Source organism: Sinohyriopsis cumingii, chromosome 3 (genome assembly GCF_028554795.1).
Source record: "Sinohyriopsis cumingii isolate HCF-2022 chromosome 3, ASM2855479v2, whole genome shotgun sequence".
Lineage (NCBI taxonomy): Eukaryota > Metazoa > Mollusca > Bivalvia > Unionida > Unionidae > Sinohyriopsis > Sinohyriopsis cumingii.
The window spans coordinates 87,555,558-87,570,861 of record NC_142963.1 but is presented as its reverse complement, the minus strand read 5'-3'; the positions used below and the strand labels follow the sequence as shown (position 1 = coordinate 87,570,861).

Here is a 15,304-nt window from a genome sequence, read left to right as displayed (position 1 = left end):
AGACTAAAATAAAACAATTTTATGATGAAAAGACTCGAATAATCAGTGTCATAACCGATAAGGAGGTTATTTATCAGCAGTGGGAAAATGGAGCAAATGGAAAGAAAATCATGTATGTACCAAGATTTAAATGACGTTTTTGCATGGTTTTGCAATGTGCATGACATCAATACCCACTCGCATATCATGCTTACGTCAAGAATAAGAACTGTTAATGTATATTCAGTTGAAATAAGTATTATTATAACAAGAAGAACCTTTTAATAATCAGTGTTACTTTTAAACAAAGATATTAAATGAAGATATTAAATTCTTTGATGTATGTAGCTTTCTTACTACGTACATTACATATACTTCTCACAAAAAATTTACTCCCCCTCTGGAAAGGCCACCCGTCCTATAAGGCCACTTTGCCGGTACAGAAGGGATGGTCATATAAGAGGGGGACCACTGTATTAAGTTATTGTATGGTAAATATAGACCATCGTAATTATATATGTAATTGTGGTAAATACGGACCACAGTAATTACACATGTAGTTGTTTGGTGAATATGGACCATAGTAATTACACCTGTAATTGTATGGTAAATATGTGTTCATGATACCTAGACTATTTATATTTACATCAAGACCATCATTGATGTTTAAGATAATTATACATTTTATCTTTATTAAAATTAGACTCACTTTTGAACTGTAATATTTATTTATTGAATATATAAAAGCTATCTATTCAGGATTTCACACAAAGATGAAAGCTCAACACAATTTACTGCTTATTTCCAGGTGGGTCCAGCAGGGGCACAGTTTGGAATCTTGGCTTGTCTGTTTGTGGAAGTCCTTCAAAGTTACCAGATGCTCAAGAGACCAGGCTTGGCAGTCCTCAAGATCACCATTCCCATCCTAGTCCTCTTCTTGCTTGGTTTGCTTCCTTGGATTGACAACTGGGCACATACGTGTGGTTTCATCTTTGGCATACTAATTGCCTTTGCTATTCTTCCATACGTCAGTTTCGGCCAGTGGGATAGGCGGCGAAAGATAATAGGCATTGTTATATCTTTAGGTGGCTGCATATTGCTGTTTGTGCTACTTGTACTTCTGTTCTATGTAGTACCACTGTACAGTTGTCCAGGGTGTCAATACTTCGACTGCATTCCATTCACAGAAAACTTCTGCAAAAATATGGAGATTAATATTAATAGAGAGTCTACCTACAGCAATGTCTGAAATCCATATAATATATATATATATAAAAAGCAACCAACTTCTTGCTTCAGTAGACTTAAAACTATCTAACTTTTGTGATGGTCTGTTGCTTGCTGTCAATTTAACTGTATTCTACCTTTATATGTTTTTTTTTCTTATTTAGTGGTTATAATTCCTCAGAGATTTCTGTTATATTTAATATTTAATGATGTGTATGTTAGACTTTTCTGTCAGCATATTGACAGACTTATATCCTCTTCCCATTTTTAACTTAAAAAATTATCATGGAAAATGTTTCTTTTCGTTTTTTGTTTTTTTTTTGTTTTTCACCGATATTGCATTTCTTCTTCAAATAAGTTAGCAATCATAATACCTTATGAGTACAACCACTGCATAAGTAATCAAGCCCTTCCAGGCTAACATTTTTAGCTATGAAAGATTAAAGTTATCTGCCTTTGGTATCAGTCAGACGGTGATCTCAATATCTATAGATCTGTGCTAAATCTTGTCTGTGCCTCAGTTCCACTCGTGCAATGTAGCATGCCATCTTGAGAGACCTTTCAAAACCGACTTCAAGAGAGTCTTTGTATTCAATTATCGTGCAGGTTGCAGGAGTTTCTGACATCACGGAAGTATACTCCATCTATATTTCCAACTATTTCCTCCTCTTTTCTAAAGGAGACAAAGTTTTTTTCATCTGTCAAATTACAACTATGTTGGGGGCCCCGAGTGGCCGAGTGGTCTAAAGCGCTCTTCGTTACGGATCACTGCCATCTCACCTCTGTCTGCGGCGGTTCGAGTCTAAGATTCAGCCAATGTGGGCATGTGAGAAAGCTTGCCAGTAGCTTCTCGTGGGTCGGTGGTTCTTTCCGGGGTTTTCCGGGTTCTTCCTCCACCATTAATACTGGCCGCCATGTATAGCCTATCGTGCTGAAAAATGGCGTTAAACCCCACAACAACAACAACAACAACAACAACAACTATGTTGTAAATTATACCTGTTAGGCAACCCTTTGTATATACCAGATGGATCATTAGTAGATGTTTTCAATGATTTGTGCACAACATTTGTATATTCCACAATACAATTTACCTTTAAGTCATGCAAATAAATTGTTGTCCTTACGACTCTATAATTGTTTAACAAAATCCACCTTAGTAAGTTATAAACAGTGTTTCACATATGTCTCCTATATAAAATTCCTCTTATGTTAGGATACATATAAGTTTTCTATAGATAATGTATGGACTAATAGTTTCCACTTTAAATTAGTAGTTAAAAAGTGATGTTTCAATGGATTTACCTATATAGGCCATCACTTGGGCTTTGCTGGCTATACATACTGTCTTGAATTAATAATTACTTTTAGAATTTAGAATATGGGCAGGACTAAATGCAAAGAGTGAAAACGCATGATAGATGCATGTTTAGGATGTGTGGTATGCTACTCTGGGAATACATATCAGATATGCACTGTATAGATGGAGAGTCACTGAGATACACTACTTGGTGGACAATCTAAACAGCAAGGATAAATGCATTATGATAGATGAGGATATCATTTGCATCAGTGCAGGTGCTGCTTTGGTCAATAAATTGTATAGCAAAGCAGATGGCTCACCAGCCAGTAAGTGAATCAGGAGATCTCTTTTGGCTAGAGCTCTTCATCTGACCACATCTGCAGCTTTGCTGCCTCAACTAGACAAGAGTTTTGTTTGCTGTATCAATTAAGCATACAATGACCAGTCTTCTTTTCTTCAAAACAGATTGAGACCATGCCAGTCCAACTCAAATACTGTCTTACATGATGCAGGTTGGAATCAGTTTTTGTAGATCACATATTCCATAACCCATCCTAGCACAAGAAGCTTGACATTATTGAGGATAAATTGGTTCTGTTCCATAATGATTGGACACTGCCACCCAAATCAGACTGTACGAGGTCAACACCAAGTCAAGCATTTTAATCCTATAAAATTAACTCTCTACTATCTCTTGTATTATGGCTCACGAAATGAAGAAGTCAGCTTCATCGTGATAAAAGGTTACCATTCCACAATCTCAAGACAAAACAAAGACACTTGCTGATATTCTAGCAAATTTTGATCTGTCATGACTTAAGGTATTGGGTATATCGATCATGAGTTCTGACTTGGTTGAATAAAGTACCATTTGAACCACTCTTAAGAGCATCATTGGTTCACCTGTCATACTTGTCCAGCTATAGCAGGCAGGATCAGTGAAATACATATCAGCTGATCTGAACTGTCTACAGTTCTGTCGGGATCCATCAGTATCAGTTATGATGGTTCCCACTTTCATTGCCAGAGATAGACACCTGCTCTTGGGCAATTAATCTGTTGTGGTGAAACCTTTTTTCAACCTGGACCCTTGCACTCCCAGTCATCTGCAGGCTCAGTAAGGGCTTTGTATTGATACCTGAAAAGAACCGAGTCAGAGCAAAGAGGAAGATCTCCCCTGATTTAGCTTTAAAGAGGTAAAGGCTGATATTTCAGTGCATGCTTTATTATCCTGGATAGGATACTTTATTTGTACTGTATAGAAAGAATTAAGCTAAGATCAAATGAAGTTTTTAACATTTTTGGCATATGAGATTAGTGAAGTTTCATCAAACACTGCATTTAAGCACAACTGCTCCCAAGTTCAAATTATACAGGCTGTGGGATGGAGGTCAGAGTCAACTTTTTCTAGCTTCTGTCTCCAAGATATTTCATCCCAAAAGGCTCACATAGGTTTGGTGGTACCTGTACCAGCTACACAACTAGCCATGTTCCCAGGTTCTTTGATAGCTTGTTATTGACATGGAAATACAACTTCTGCTAGATTTGTGGGAGAAATATTATTTCCTTTCTTCCAAAAGATGTGTCTCAGCATATTCAGTCCATGCTCCAGCCAGGTATATCAAAGATTTAGAAGCTGCCTCACATACTGTAGAGGACTGGAGATGGCTGCCGTCTCTAGAGTAAGGGGATGTAACTCTTGCCCCTCACCTATTATCCTAAGATATTATGATAGGTAACATTTGAAGAAACCATTTTTTGCAGTAAAATGTGTTTCTATAATAATACTCATCTCGCCATAATACAGTACACCCTCCCCAGCCACCCTGCAGTTACATCCTATTAGAGCATGCATTCCGCTACAGTAATTACTGAGGTACAGACAAGATTTGGTGCCAATCTCTATATCTAAGTGGAGATTACTGTCACCTTTGTATACAAACAGATTTTAGCATTTATGGTTACAAATTTAAGTCTAGGATGACTGAATTTGCAAGGTAGTGGTATTACTTTTAAAGTATCAAGACGAAATGACAAATTACTCCAACAATATAAGAAAAATTCTACAGAAACTTTTGATAATTTCATAATACTACCAACTTTTAAAGCAAAGATGTTTTTATACATACACCATAAGTGTAGTAAATCATGTTATGTTTTACATCTGTCCATTGACCCATCTGTCCATCGATCTATCTGTCCATTGACCCATTTGTCCATCGATAAATCTGTCCATCCATCGACCCATATGTCCATCAGTCTATCTGTCCATTGACCCATTTGTCCATTGATCTATCTGTCCATCCATTGACCCATCTGTCCGTTGACCTATCTGTCCATCGATCTATCTATCCATTGACCCATCTGTCCATCGATCTGTTTCCAATTTGGTTTCCACACATAAACTTGAGTTCACTATTATCTACTGTTAACAAAACTTTTTAAGTTGCTTGCAGTTGGAGCAAGGAAGATTCCTTTTACTCTTGGGTTTAGACAATCATGATCACAGAGACTGAAAGAGGGAAAACTGTTCACACAGTAACTTGACTTGTATACCAGGGTACCAAGCTTTATACATGACTTGTATTTGCCTATTGATTTGTCTATTAAAACATCAAGATCATGGTGATTCTAAGAAGAATTTTTTTTTCTGCATGATATTCTGATCTCTGTAATGCAACCTTGACCCAGCTTTGTGGATGGCTTGCATTTGAGACCAGGAAAACACCTATTCATTTTGGGTCAAAAGGGCAAAGATCATGGACACACTGATTAAAAGAAGGAAAAATAATTTCCACAAACCTACTAGTTTAAATAACACCCATTTTGATTAAACTTTGTAGATAATATGCACCTGAGAAAAGGATGATGTGTTAATTTGTTGTTAACAGGTCAAATATCAAGGGCAGTAGAACACAAGGAAGGAAAACGGTTCCACAAGATAACTCGAGTCCTATGCCACAAACCATGACCAGTTCTTTTGAATGATTTGTATTTGAGACAGGAAAAGCACCCAGTAATTTTTGGGTCTCTAACCATGACCAGTTCTTATGAATGACTTGTATTTGAGACAGGAAAAGCACCCAATAATTTTTGGGTCTCTAACCATGACCAGTTCTTATGAATGATTTGTATTTGAGACAGGAAAAGCACCCAATAAGTTTTGGGTCTCTAACCATGACCAGTTCTTATGAATGATTTGTATTTGAGACAGGAAAAACACCCAATAAGTTTTGGATCTCTAACCATGACCAGTTCTTATGAATGACTTGTATTTGAGACAGGAAAAGCACCCAATAATTTTTGGGTCTCTAACCGTGACCAGTTCTTATAAATGACTTGTATTTGAGACAGGAAAAGCACCCAATAATTTTAGGGGTTGCTAGGTTAAAGGTTATGGTCATCAAAAGTTCAAGTAAAATGGTTTCTGCAAAATACGTCTAACATGAGTTCTTTGTCTTTAACCTTGACCAAATTTTATGGATGAAGGAAGACATCTCATAATTTCAGTTGGAAAAGATCAGTCACATCGACTCCAAAGAGGGTCACTTCTCGGACATATATCTAGTCTAGAGTTAACCCTTATAGCATGGGAGCCATATATTTATGGATGACGTCACCTGGCTTTGTATGCAGGAAACATATATTTATGGTCAAACGTCACCTAGCTTTGTGTGTGGATACCAGATTTTTATGGCACAGGACAGTGACGACTATGGATGTCCAGTGTAGGCCAATCATTAATCGTTTTGGCTGGAATGCACGAGGCAAGAAAACAAACTTTTAATAGTAGCAATAGCTTACCCATGGCTATTGTTTAGCTTTCTCTTTGTGCCGAAAAAATATACCATCGGTTTGATATGCATACATCCTCCCTTGGAGTGAAGAAATGTCAGTACGATGCAATTCTTCATGCAGCTTGTTTTTCCCTGCTGCATTACGTGCTAAACATGCACAGCTAGCTCATCTTTTTCAAGAACATTGATGTGATCAGACTTGTGCCTTAAAAATACTTGCCTGTTGCAGTGTTTTTTAACTGCATTTGTGATCTGGCCTCAACAATAATTATATCTAATGGTTATCCATTTGTTTTTATTCCCAAATATTTATGTGGTAACCTATTCCCTCCAGTTTGGGTTCCTCCAGGGACTTGAGGTTTCTTCGTGTACATCCGCAGGGATCAGATACATTTACTATCAAAATCATTTTATATCTAGGTATCAGTAAGTCATTTATGCAAGGAATAATGACAGCATGCTCACTAGATGCTGTGTGTTCTTCAATTTAGATTGACACCACAGGAACCACGTCATATATGGTATCTATGCTAGATATTTTAATTTAATGCATCAAATTTTGTTCACATTGTTATTGTTTGTACATATATACTTCATTTTCTTGATAAAAATTGCTTAAAACACTGATTGCTCTTTCTTACAGGGAAAAAGACTGGTAGATTTATGCTATGGTTTGCTATGTCTGTAGAGATCACAGAGATCTTTTTGGGGTTGGCAAATCTGTATTATGATTGATTTCAGACATGTGATCATAAATGTGTTGTATCCTGTATTTTCTTTTAACAAGAAAACATGCATATCTACATGCCTGTGATAGTTTCATATTATTTTGTATTTCTTTTCAAATTCCTCTTACATTTATATTGTTCTACATTTGCTATTACATTTGTATGCATATTATGTATCAGATGTCTTCATTTTGTATTTCTAGTTGCCTTTATATGCAAGTTCAAATTTGTGCTTAACATACTTATAAACTGACTCAAACTACAGACTGCAAAGACCCAGAACTGCTGCCATATAATGCACTGGCAGATCTAATTCTGTTTAGTTTGTTAGATATAATCAGTAAAACAAACAACGACCCTGTCAGCACATTATTCAATGGCAGATCAGGGTCTTTGTTGTTTGTAGCTGAACATGACTTAAAAGCAAGCATGTTTGTTTTATTGTATATTGGTCATATTCTATGTAAATAAGTGTTATGAATTACACAAGTTTAATAAGCAGCAAATATCTGGTGAATTGTTTCTTACTGTAATGCATCTATGTTAGCATATATTTAATTAGTTGAAATAATTATTGAAGTCAAAAAAAAATTGTGAGCATAATTTGTAAAATATTTGGAAAGGTGAAACTGAATTCACCAAAATTGTATCATTGGTCAGGATAATAAATAAGTGTACTCATTTATTTGGAAACTTTTTATTGTACATACGTTGAATACCATTTAAGAAAATTATCCGACTTATACATTAAGCTGAATGTACTGAATATGTATTGTTCTAAAAAATGAATATATTTATATTAAAATGAGAGTTGCTTTCAAATTAACATGTAACTATACTGTGGATTCTATGCAATTCACCCTTTTGAAACACCATTAATTTAGATTTTTTTAAAAAACCAAGAAATTTCATAGCAGATGCAGGTTGATCATATGTTGGGACTCAAACCTTCAACTTTCTGGTGATGTGTAAGGCGCATGAACCATTGAACTACATGCATATCTTGATGGTTTCAAAGTTACAACTCTCAGCACATCTACCCTGGAGGCTATTGAGAGATGGAGGAATCCATGCTGACTGCACAGATTAACTCCCCTTTTAATGCCCAACGCATTTACCTTGAGGGTTCGGTTATGAATAGGTTCTAAGTTGTGAATTTGGGCAAAGTCTTCAGGGGCTGGTAGAGATCAGGGGAGAGTACCAGTTGTATGACTTGTCCTTTTTATGCTGAGAAGGTGGCCTTAAAAAAGTGGCCAAGGAAAGAAGATAAAATGAAACCAACATTAATAGCCAATGTAGCAACTGTTTTCTAAGCTTTTCTTTTCCTTCTACAGTTTCAATACATGTGAATTTACATTCACCAGCCGACATTTGTCCAAGTGAGCCTCATACTAGCACAGTGCTTTAACACTGTTGATATCCCATTGCCATTGCAGCCAGAAAAATAATTACTGTGTCGACCATGCTGATGCAAATCAGATGAAAGGGTCTCTTCAATTTCTTGGCTGCATAAAGGGCATTTTCTTTCCATTGGTTGTAGTTGTCTAGAGAAAGTGAATGTTTCTGACACAAGTGTGTCTACTAATAGGAAAGATTGAGTAGACTCTTTTTAATACGCATAGTGTATTTAATTTTCTTTACTTAAATTGCCATGTAGCTAGTATTGTGCCGACATGCTGTTGAACCTTGTGCATATATCCTATTTAATGCCCACATAACTCAGCACGGTAGAGTCAGACAGGCTTAATCAATACAAATGTTTGATTTGTATTTTACAAAAAAGAGTTACCTTTGCATATGAGGAAATTAAAATCCTCATTATCATCATATCCATTTTCTAATGTAATTCATTAAACAGTAAATGCAGTAGTCTCTATTTTGAATGTCTGACTGTTGTAATATAACATTGATAATACTCGTTTGATCCTGAATTTGTTAGATACTCTGGAATTGTTATTAAGTGATGACTGAAAGGGTGTGGAGGCGTACCCTCCCACCAGATTGGGGGGATCTAGTCATCCCGGTCCCTGACTGCTTTTCGTTACTATTGTAATTCATCAGAGGGAACTGATCTAGTTTATTCATTTGTTCTACAAATCACTTGGTCTTGTCAGCAAGATATTTATATACCCCTTTCTTGCTGGTGCAGCAGGTATTGCTACATGTTCAGTCATGTGACAGTTGTGCACGTGCAGCATCCAGGTTTCAAATGGTGCCCTTGTCTTGCTGTCAGGATTAGGCTGAAACAGTGATTATTAAATAATTATAGAAAACTCTGTTATAAATAGGGGTATGAACTAAGAATGACTAGAAAACTATTTTGAATTTGTGTTTAGATTACAAACCCTTTTTCTAGCTCATAGATAAACAACTTAGTTTTTGAATGTTAGGCAAAAGACTGCACAAGAGATTTTTCAGTCTTGTTTGGAATATTATACACAGTCTAACGTAACTGGATTGGATCACAAATTCTTTTCATATATCCAATAACTGTAATTTTGGGTCCGACAGAAAGCATCATTTGAACTGTGGTATATTTTATCATGTTTCTTGAGATCTTCCTATTTTGAAGATTTGTCTGGTGTTTAATTATTGTTGCTTTACACAAGACCCATCAATATTCATTTTGATTCATAGCGGTCATGATGCATCCTACATTACGACATAATCAGTCAAATCTGACAGATCCCAAAACCACAGAGAGCCCATTGAATCTCTCTGAAAGTGCATCAACACTTCTATCCAACTCCTCCACAATTAGTCATTAGAAGAAATGTGAACACTAACAAAAAGAGAAAATTGGGCATTGCAGTTTTAAAATGCTAACAAGCCAAGAGTTTGCTATTACCCAAGTGTTTATACACTTTAATCTATCTGAACACAAAACAAACTCTATTCTTTGTCCGATATTAAAAATATTCTGATCTGGTACAATAGCAATATTGATTGGAAAGATGAGAATTGTATTGATGGTTAGGATTTTCAGTTTAAATGGGAGTCCAGGCATTTTTTTTACTCTGGAATAGTTAACCTGCTTTCTTTGTAGTAAATCAGTAATGTATAAAACAACCAACCATTTTTAATAATCAATTTTGTAGTGTTGTTATGAAAAAAAGTTCTTCCATTATATGATGTTCAAAACAATAGGCTTATTAACTGCAGCACTGGCTGCTGGGAGAAATGAGTCATATTTATCCATTGCTTTTGTTGATAAATGCATGCAACTGTCACAATGATGGGATCAGTTTTGCTTAATGGAATCCGTTCATTGCAGAGGACCTTAGCCGAGTTGGGAGTCATAGTTGTCTGTTAAGTTTATCACTAGCTGTTATTTGAAATGTCATTTCACTAAAACATACTATTACCTGACAAAATTTTCATTGCCAGTTCTAATATAGGTGTGTTATGAATGATCAGTATACTGGTCAAAAGCTTTTTTTGGTCGTAAAATTTGTTTCATTGTCCATTTTAACAGTGAAACTGTGTTTAAGATGAACTGATTCTCATATCAGAATAAATCCATTTTACTAATTGATTCTAAAACCAGTCACATTATTTAGGCATTTTGAAGAGCCCCCCCTCCCCCCAGTGGTAACCTTAGATTTGTCAAAACGTCAATGAGAATGACCATTAACATTCTTCGTGATTTACTGTATGTACAAATAAATTCATTGACCTACCCATTTACATCATGGTTTTTACTACTTTTTTATTTTTTATATAAAAAACAAACAGTTTACGCTCTTAAAAAAGTTTGGTTATGTAAAGCAAATGTTATATTGTTATGTAGGAGAATTCCTTCCTTTTACAGTTGAGAGGAATTCAAGTACTTAGTGCATATCTTGTCATATTGTTTAAAGTGTTTTATGAAAGCAATGTTTACCTGCTTACAGCCTGGTCAGCTGCCGCAGTGTGTCCTTGGAAGAGGCACTTACCTCTGTGTCAAGACTTTGCCAGTAATGTATTGAAAGTGCCATTAAAACAAAAAGAAAAAGCCCATGAACTCTTTCTATGAAAATTAATACAATGAAGCCTGTCTAAGGCAAGCAGACACAATATGAAGGCCACTGTTTATAAAACCTATTCTTCATTTCTTTACATTTTTAACCTCAGTTTAAATGACACATATCCAGTAGGGACACAATTTTAATGTCACATGAGTGTGCATTATAGTTGGGTTACATGTACATCACATTAGCTATACAGTACTTATATATTCTATTGAAAAAGCCCAATACAAGTGCTTTTCACAATTAAAAAATTGGTAATTTTGGTTCATTCCCAATACTGTTGTAGCTAAGTGGTAGAATATTTAGTACTTACAGGTGAGGGAAATTAATTAAATTATAGGTTGTATGTTGGAACTAATGTTGTTATATGTAAAGCAGTGGTTCCCAACCTGTGGGCCTTGGACCCTATTCCTAGGGATATGTATTTTCTGAATTGGAGCGTAAAAGTGCAATTATTAGCATGTGGGGATCAACAAAAAAAAATTCAATTAAGAAAAGGTCCTCATACTCAAAAAGGTTGGGAATCACATATGTGGAGTGTGGGAACGGTACCATTTGTTTGAAACAAATATACAAATTGTATGGTGTAATTATTTAATATATTGCTCGATCCATACTGCTGTTTTTTTATTAGATTAACCGACATATACATTTCTTGCTCAGCATATAAGATGAATTTACTTTTCATGGAAAATCTGTATTATGTGACTTTATTAGAATAAATCTTTAAGATTTTATTGTCACTTGACTTTTGACCCCTTGAATTACACAGGCTTCTCTTGCCACAAATCAACCTTGAAGCTTGATAAAAGGTGACTTTTATTCAAATTGGTTAAAGATGTGCAAGACAAACATTTCAAATCACTGACATTCACTATATGACTGACATGAAAGGCTAACTGCAACAGTTTTTTCTTTCTACATTGTATTCTATAGGTTGAATGAAGCAATGAAGTTCTTTATTCAGAAGGTTTTCGATACGCTTTCCTAACCTCATTTATTTTAAAGATTACCTCTGCAATCTCAACTGAACCAGCTGTATGAGACATCCTGAAAAAGAGTCGTTTGAAGAATCCAAGAAAACAATCTCTGGTCTTTCTCTGATATTTCTTCCATGGTAAGATTTTACAATTTACAACTGTGGCCACCATACTGTATGAAAGACTGGCACCAGTTTCATTTAGACCAAATAGATCAGCAGCAGAGGGAGTGGACAACCTCTAATTGGTTCAATCTCCATTTCGCAAAATAAGCCTTCCTCGAAAATCGCAAAAATATCGCGATTTTTCTCAGTATCCGGCGTGAGACAACCCTGTTCACCGAACTTAATAGACTCAAATTTGACTTGCTGTCTATCGCCGATCGCGAAAAAATCTCGGGGAAAATACGCGATCGTGTCGGTGTCAAGTTGGAGGCAGCACCCTCTCTGCTGCTATAAATTAAATCATTATTATATCAATAATGGCAAACATCAGGGAAGCATATACCACTAGATTAGCTAGAGAGCGACTAGAAACAATAAAGAAATATCTTCCCGTGCGAGATTCAGTTAGAGAAAAATTACAAGCACGTCAGGAGGCTCAAGCTGAATTTGCTACAGCTACAGAACAATTTTTTAAACCAATTGTCGAACCAACCAGAAAGATCGCTGAGGCTACAACAGCATCACAGAAGGTTATCTTGGAATTGCCAAAACAAATTACTGAAGCTATGGAGTCTGCCGATAAAACACGTGCTGAAATCGATGATGTTAAAAATATTGTCGATGATCTATCTAAACCTGAATTAAAAACCAAATATTTTACTCAGCAAGGTTATACACAAGTTATGACTGATCCTGTTAAGGTTGCTGCGGTGGGGTATCAACTACGGCATCAGCTTCTAAAACCAGAATTTTATAACACTCCAGAAAACAATTGGAATTCTAAAATATTTCGTAAGTACAAGGGTATTTCACGAATCGGCAACAAATATAGGCGTGAATATGATAATTTTGTTGAGCGAGTTAATGAAATAAAAAAAGGTGTTCCAACGCCAACAAAGCAGTGATCTCGACCACGTAGACAACCATCACCTGATCCCGGTGTAACTAGAAGTGGTTTTACTACAGGAAGTGGTCTTATTGCCTGTCCTAACAATATTCTCGATGATGTGCAACGGCTAGAAATTTTAATTGGAGGTAAACAAGCTGGAAATAATTCTCTGGAAATAACCAATGAAACAGTTGATATTTGTCAACGATTATTTCAAGGCGGTATCATGGACATTAATGTTTATCGGGAACTCATTGATGAAATCGTTGATGATTATCATAGTGACTAGTTGTCATCGCGATTACATAAATAAATAACAAATAAGTTGATTATACATAATGCTCATCGTGGACCTGTAGCGGTTAGGGTGATAAACTCGAGATTACCAACCTATAAAGCAACTTATGGAGATGGATTTGGTGATGCTGTTCAGGGTTTATTCAGAAGGATAGCTCCCAAAGAAATCCGATCGCAAAACAATTATCAATGAAAGCTATTGACGTTGTTCGTGATAAAGCTCCTGGTGCTATTGGTAACGTTGCCAGTAAAGCGTTCTTGGCAATCAAGGACAGATTAGTGCGATTAATACGTAAACCTCAGGGGGTTCGCCAAAAGCGGTCCAGCCAGTGAAATTACCAAGCACTGAAGTGATGCCTGCAAATGTCAGTAAGGTAATAAATCAAGCCGCAAATCAAAAACTAGCAGCGCTGATAAATCAAGGGGCTGAACAAATAAATACAAGTCTGATATCAGGAAGTGGTCTTCGTTTTAGAAGATAACAAATTATAATAAAATGTTTGGCATTATATCATCACAGCAAGGTGTTTCTGCACCAAGACATATCTTTGTTGCTCTTCAAAATGTTGCACGAACAAGCAATCAAGAAGAAAATCCAATGGTATTTCACCAACTTGGTGTCTCTGAAGTATCTTTAAGAATAAACGGACATCAAGAACCATCCGAGAATATATTATTGGATTTTAGAGAAAATTATGTGGCACGTGCATATCATTGTTTGATGACATTTATGGGACGCGATCAAACTCTAGACACTGGTTTACAAATATCACAGATTTTACAACGCTGTACCCGATTTATTACTTTTCGCTGGAACATCTTGATTTAGTTAAGCAATCTGTCGTTGATATACATTTTCGAGCTAGCGTAAATTCAGATGGTGTTAATTACAGAGCAATTGCTGTTATACTCAGCGACAAATCAATGTTACTTGAAGGTGTTGGTGGGCGAATGAGAGTTACTGATCCACCAGTAGAAAACACGTAGACAATTAGACCAACCATGTTAATTATAAGAATGTCATATAGTCACATTAATGTCACTCTGACTCCCGGTCAGGTGAAAAAATTACAATCAAAAAACGCAAGCGGATGCGGGGCAAAAATAACATTACAGCGAGAAAAAATTGCTAATGGTGGCCCGAACAAGTTATCGTTGACTAAAACTCAAAACATTTCAATAAAGCGCAGCAAGCAAAAGTCGGAGTTCAACTTGATTTCGCTCCAAGTGCAATCAAAGACATGATTAAAACCGGTGGTATATTTCCACTCTCGCAGCAATACAGCATTAATTGCCGCTGCTGCCCCAGCTGTTGCAAAAGCAGCCGCGTTAGGTGCTGTTGGAACCAATGCTGGAATGGCATTAAAGAAAGCAGCTGGGAAAGGAATTTTACACAAGGAAAACTTTAAAAAGATCATCACGGACACAAAAACCAACAAGGAGTCCAAAAAAGTCAAATATGCCTCAGCCGGGTCGTATAAGATTACCAGTGGAACAATACGGAGGGGGTCTAAGACTTCCAGGAACTCCACTACCATGGTACCCAAAACGGTTTTATCAACAGACGCAGCGCATCTCGCACCGATGTCAAATTTTGATTTACTCGATGTCGCTAAACAATTAAATATAAAAAATTTCAGAGGTGTTTTTATGCGAGATCAGTTACCAAGCCAACTGAATACCAGCAAAACTGGAATTATTAATCTCGATAACAGTGATGGTCCAGGAACTCATTGGGTTGCTTACGCGATACATCCACGTGGAATTGTTTATTTCGATTCGTATGGGTTAGCACTGCCAGTTGAATTTCTAAAATACGTACAAAGTACTCCCATTCCAGTTTGGTACTCAACGCTACCAACACAAACACTAACTGATCCTCCGATATGTGGCCGTGAAGTAACTAATGTACTTGACGCGTTATCAAAAT

At 36.3% G+C, this 15,304-nt stretch overlaps 1 protein-coding gene across 1 annotated transcript in view; it reads left to right on the top strand.

Moving 5' to 3' along the window:
• LOC149803248 (inactive rhomboid protein 1-like) overlaps positions 1 to 11,781 on the top strand; it is a 104,939-nt gene extending 93,158 nt beyond the window's left edge. The window contains exon 15 of the mRNA XM_089952900.1: positions 788 to 11,781. Coding sequence (XP_089809026.1) covers positions 788 to 1,228 — 441 coding nt within the window. The 3' untranslated portion in view covers positions 1,229 to 11,781. The remainder of the gene's footprint in view (positions 1 to 787) is intronic.
• The last annotated feature ends 3,523 nt before the right edge of the window (positions 11,782 to 15,304 follow it).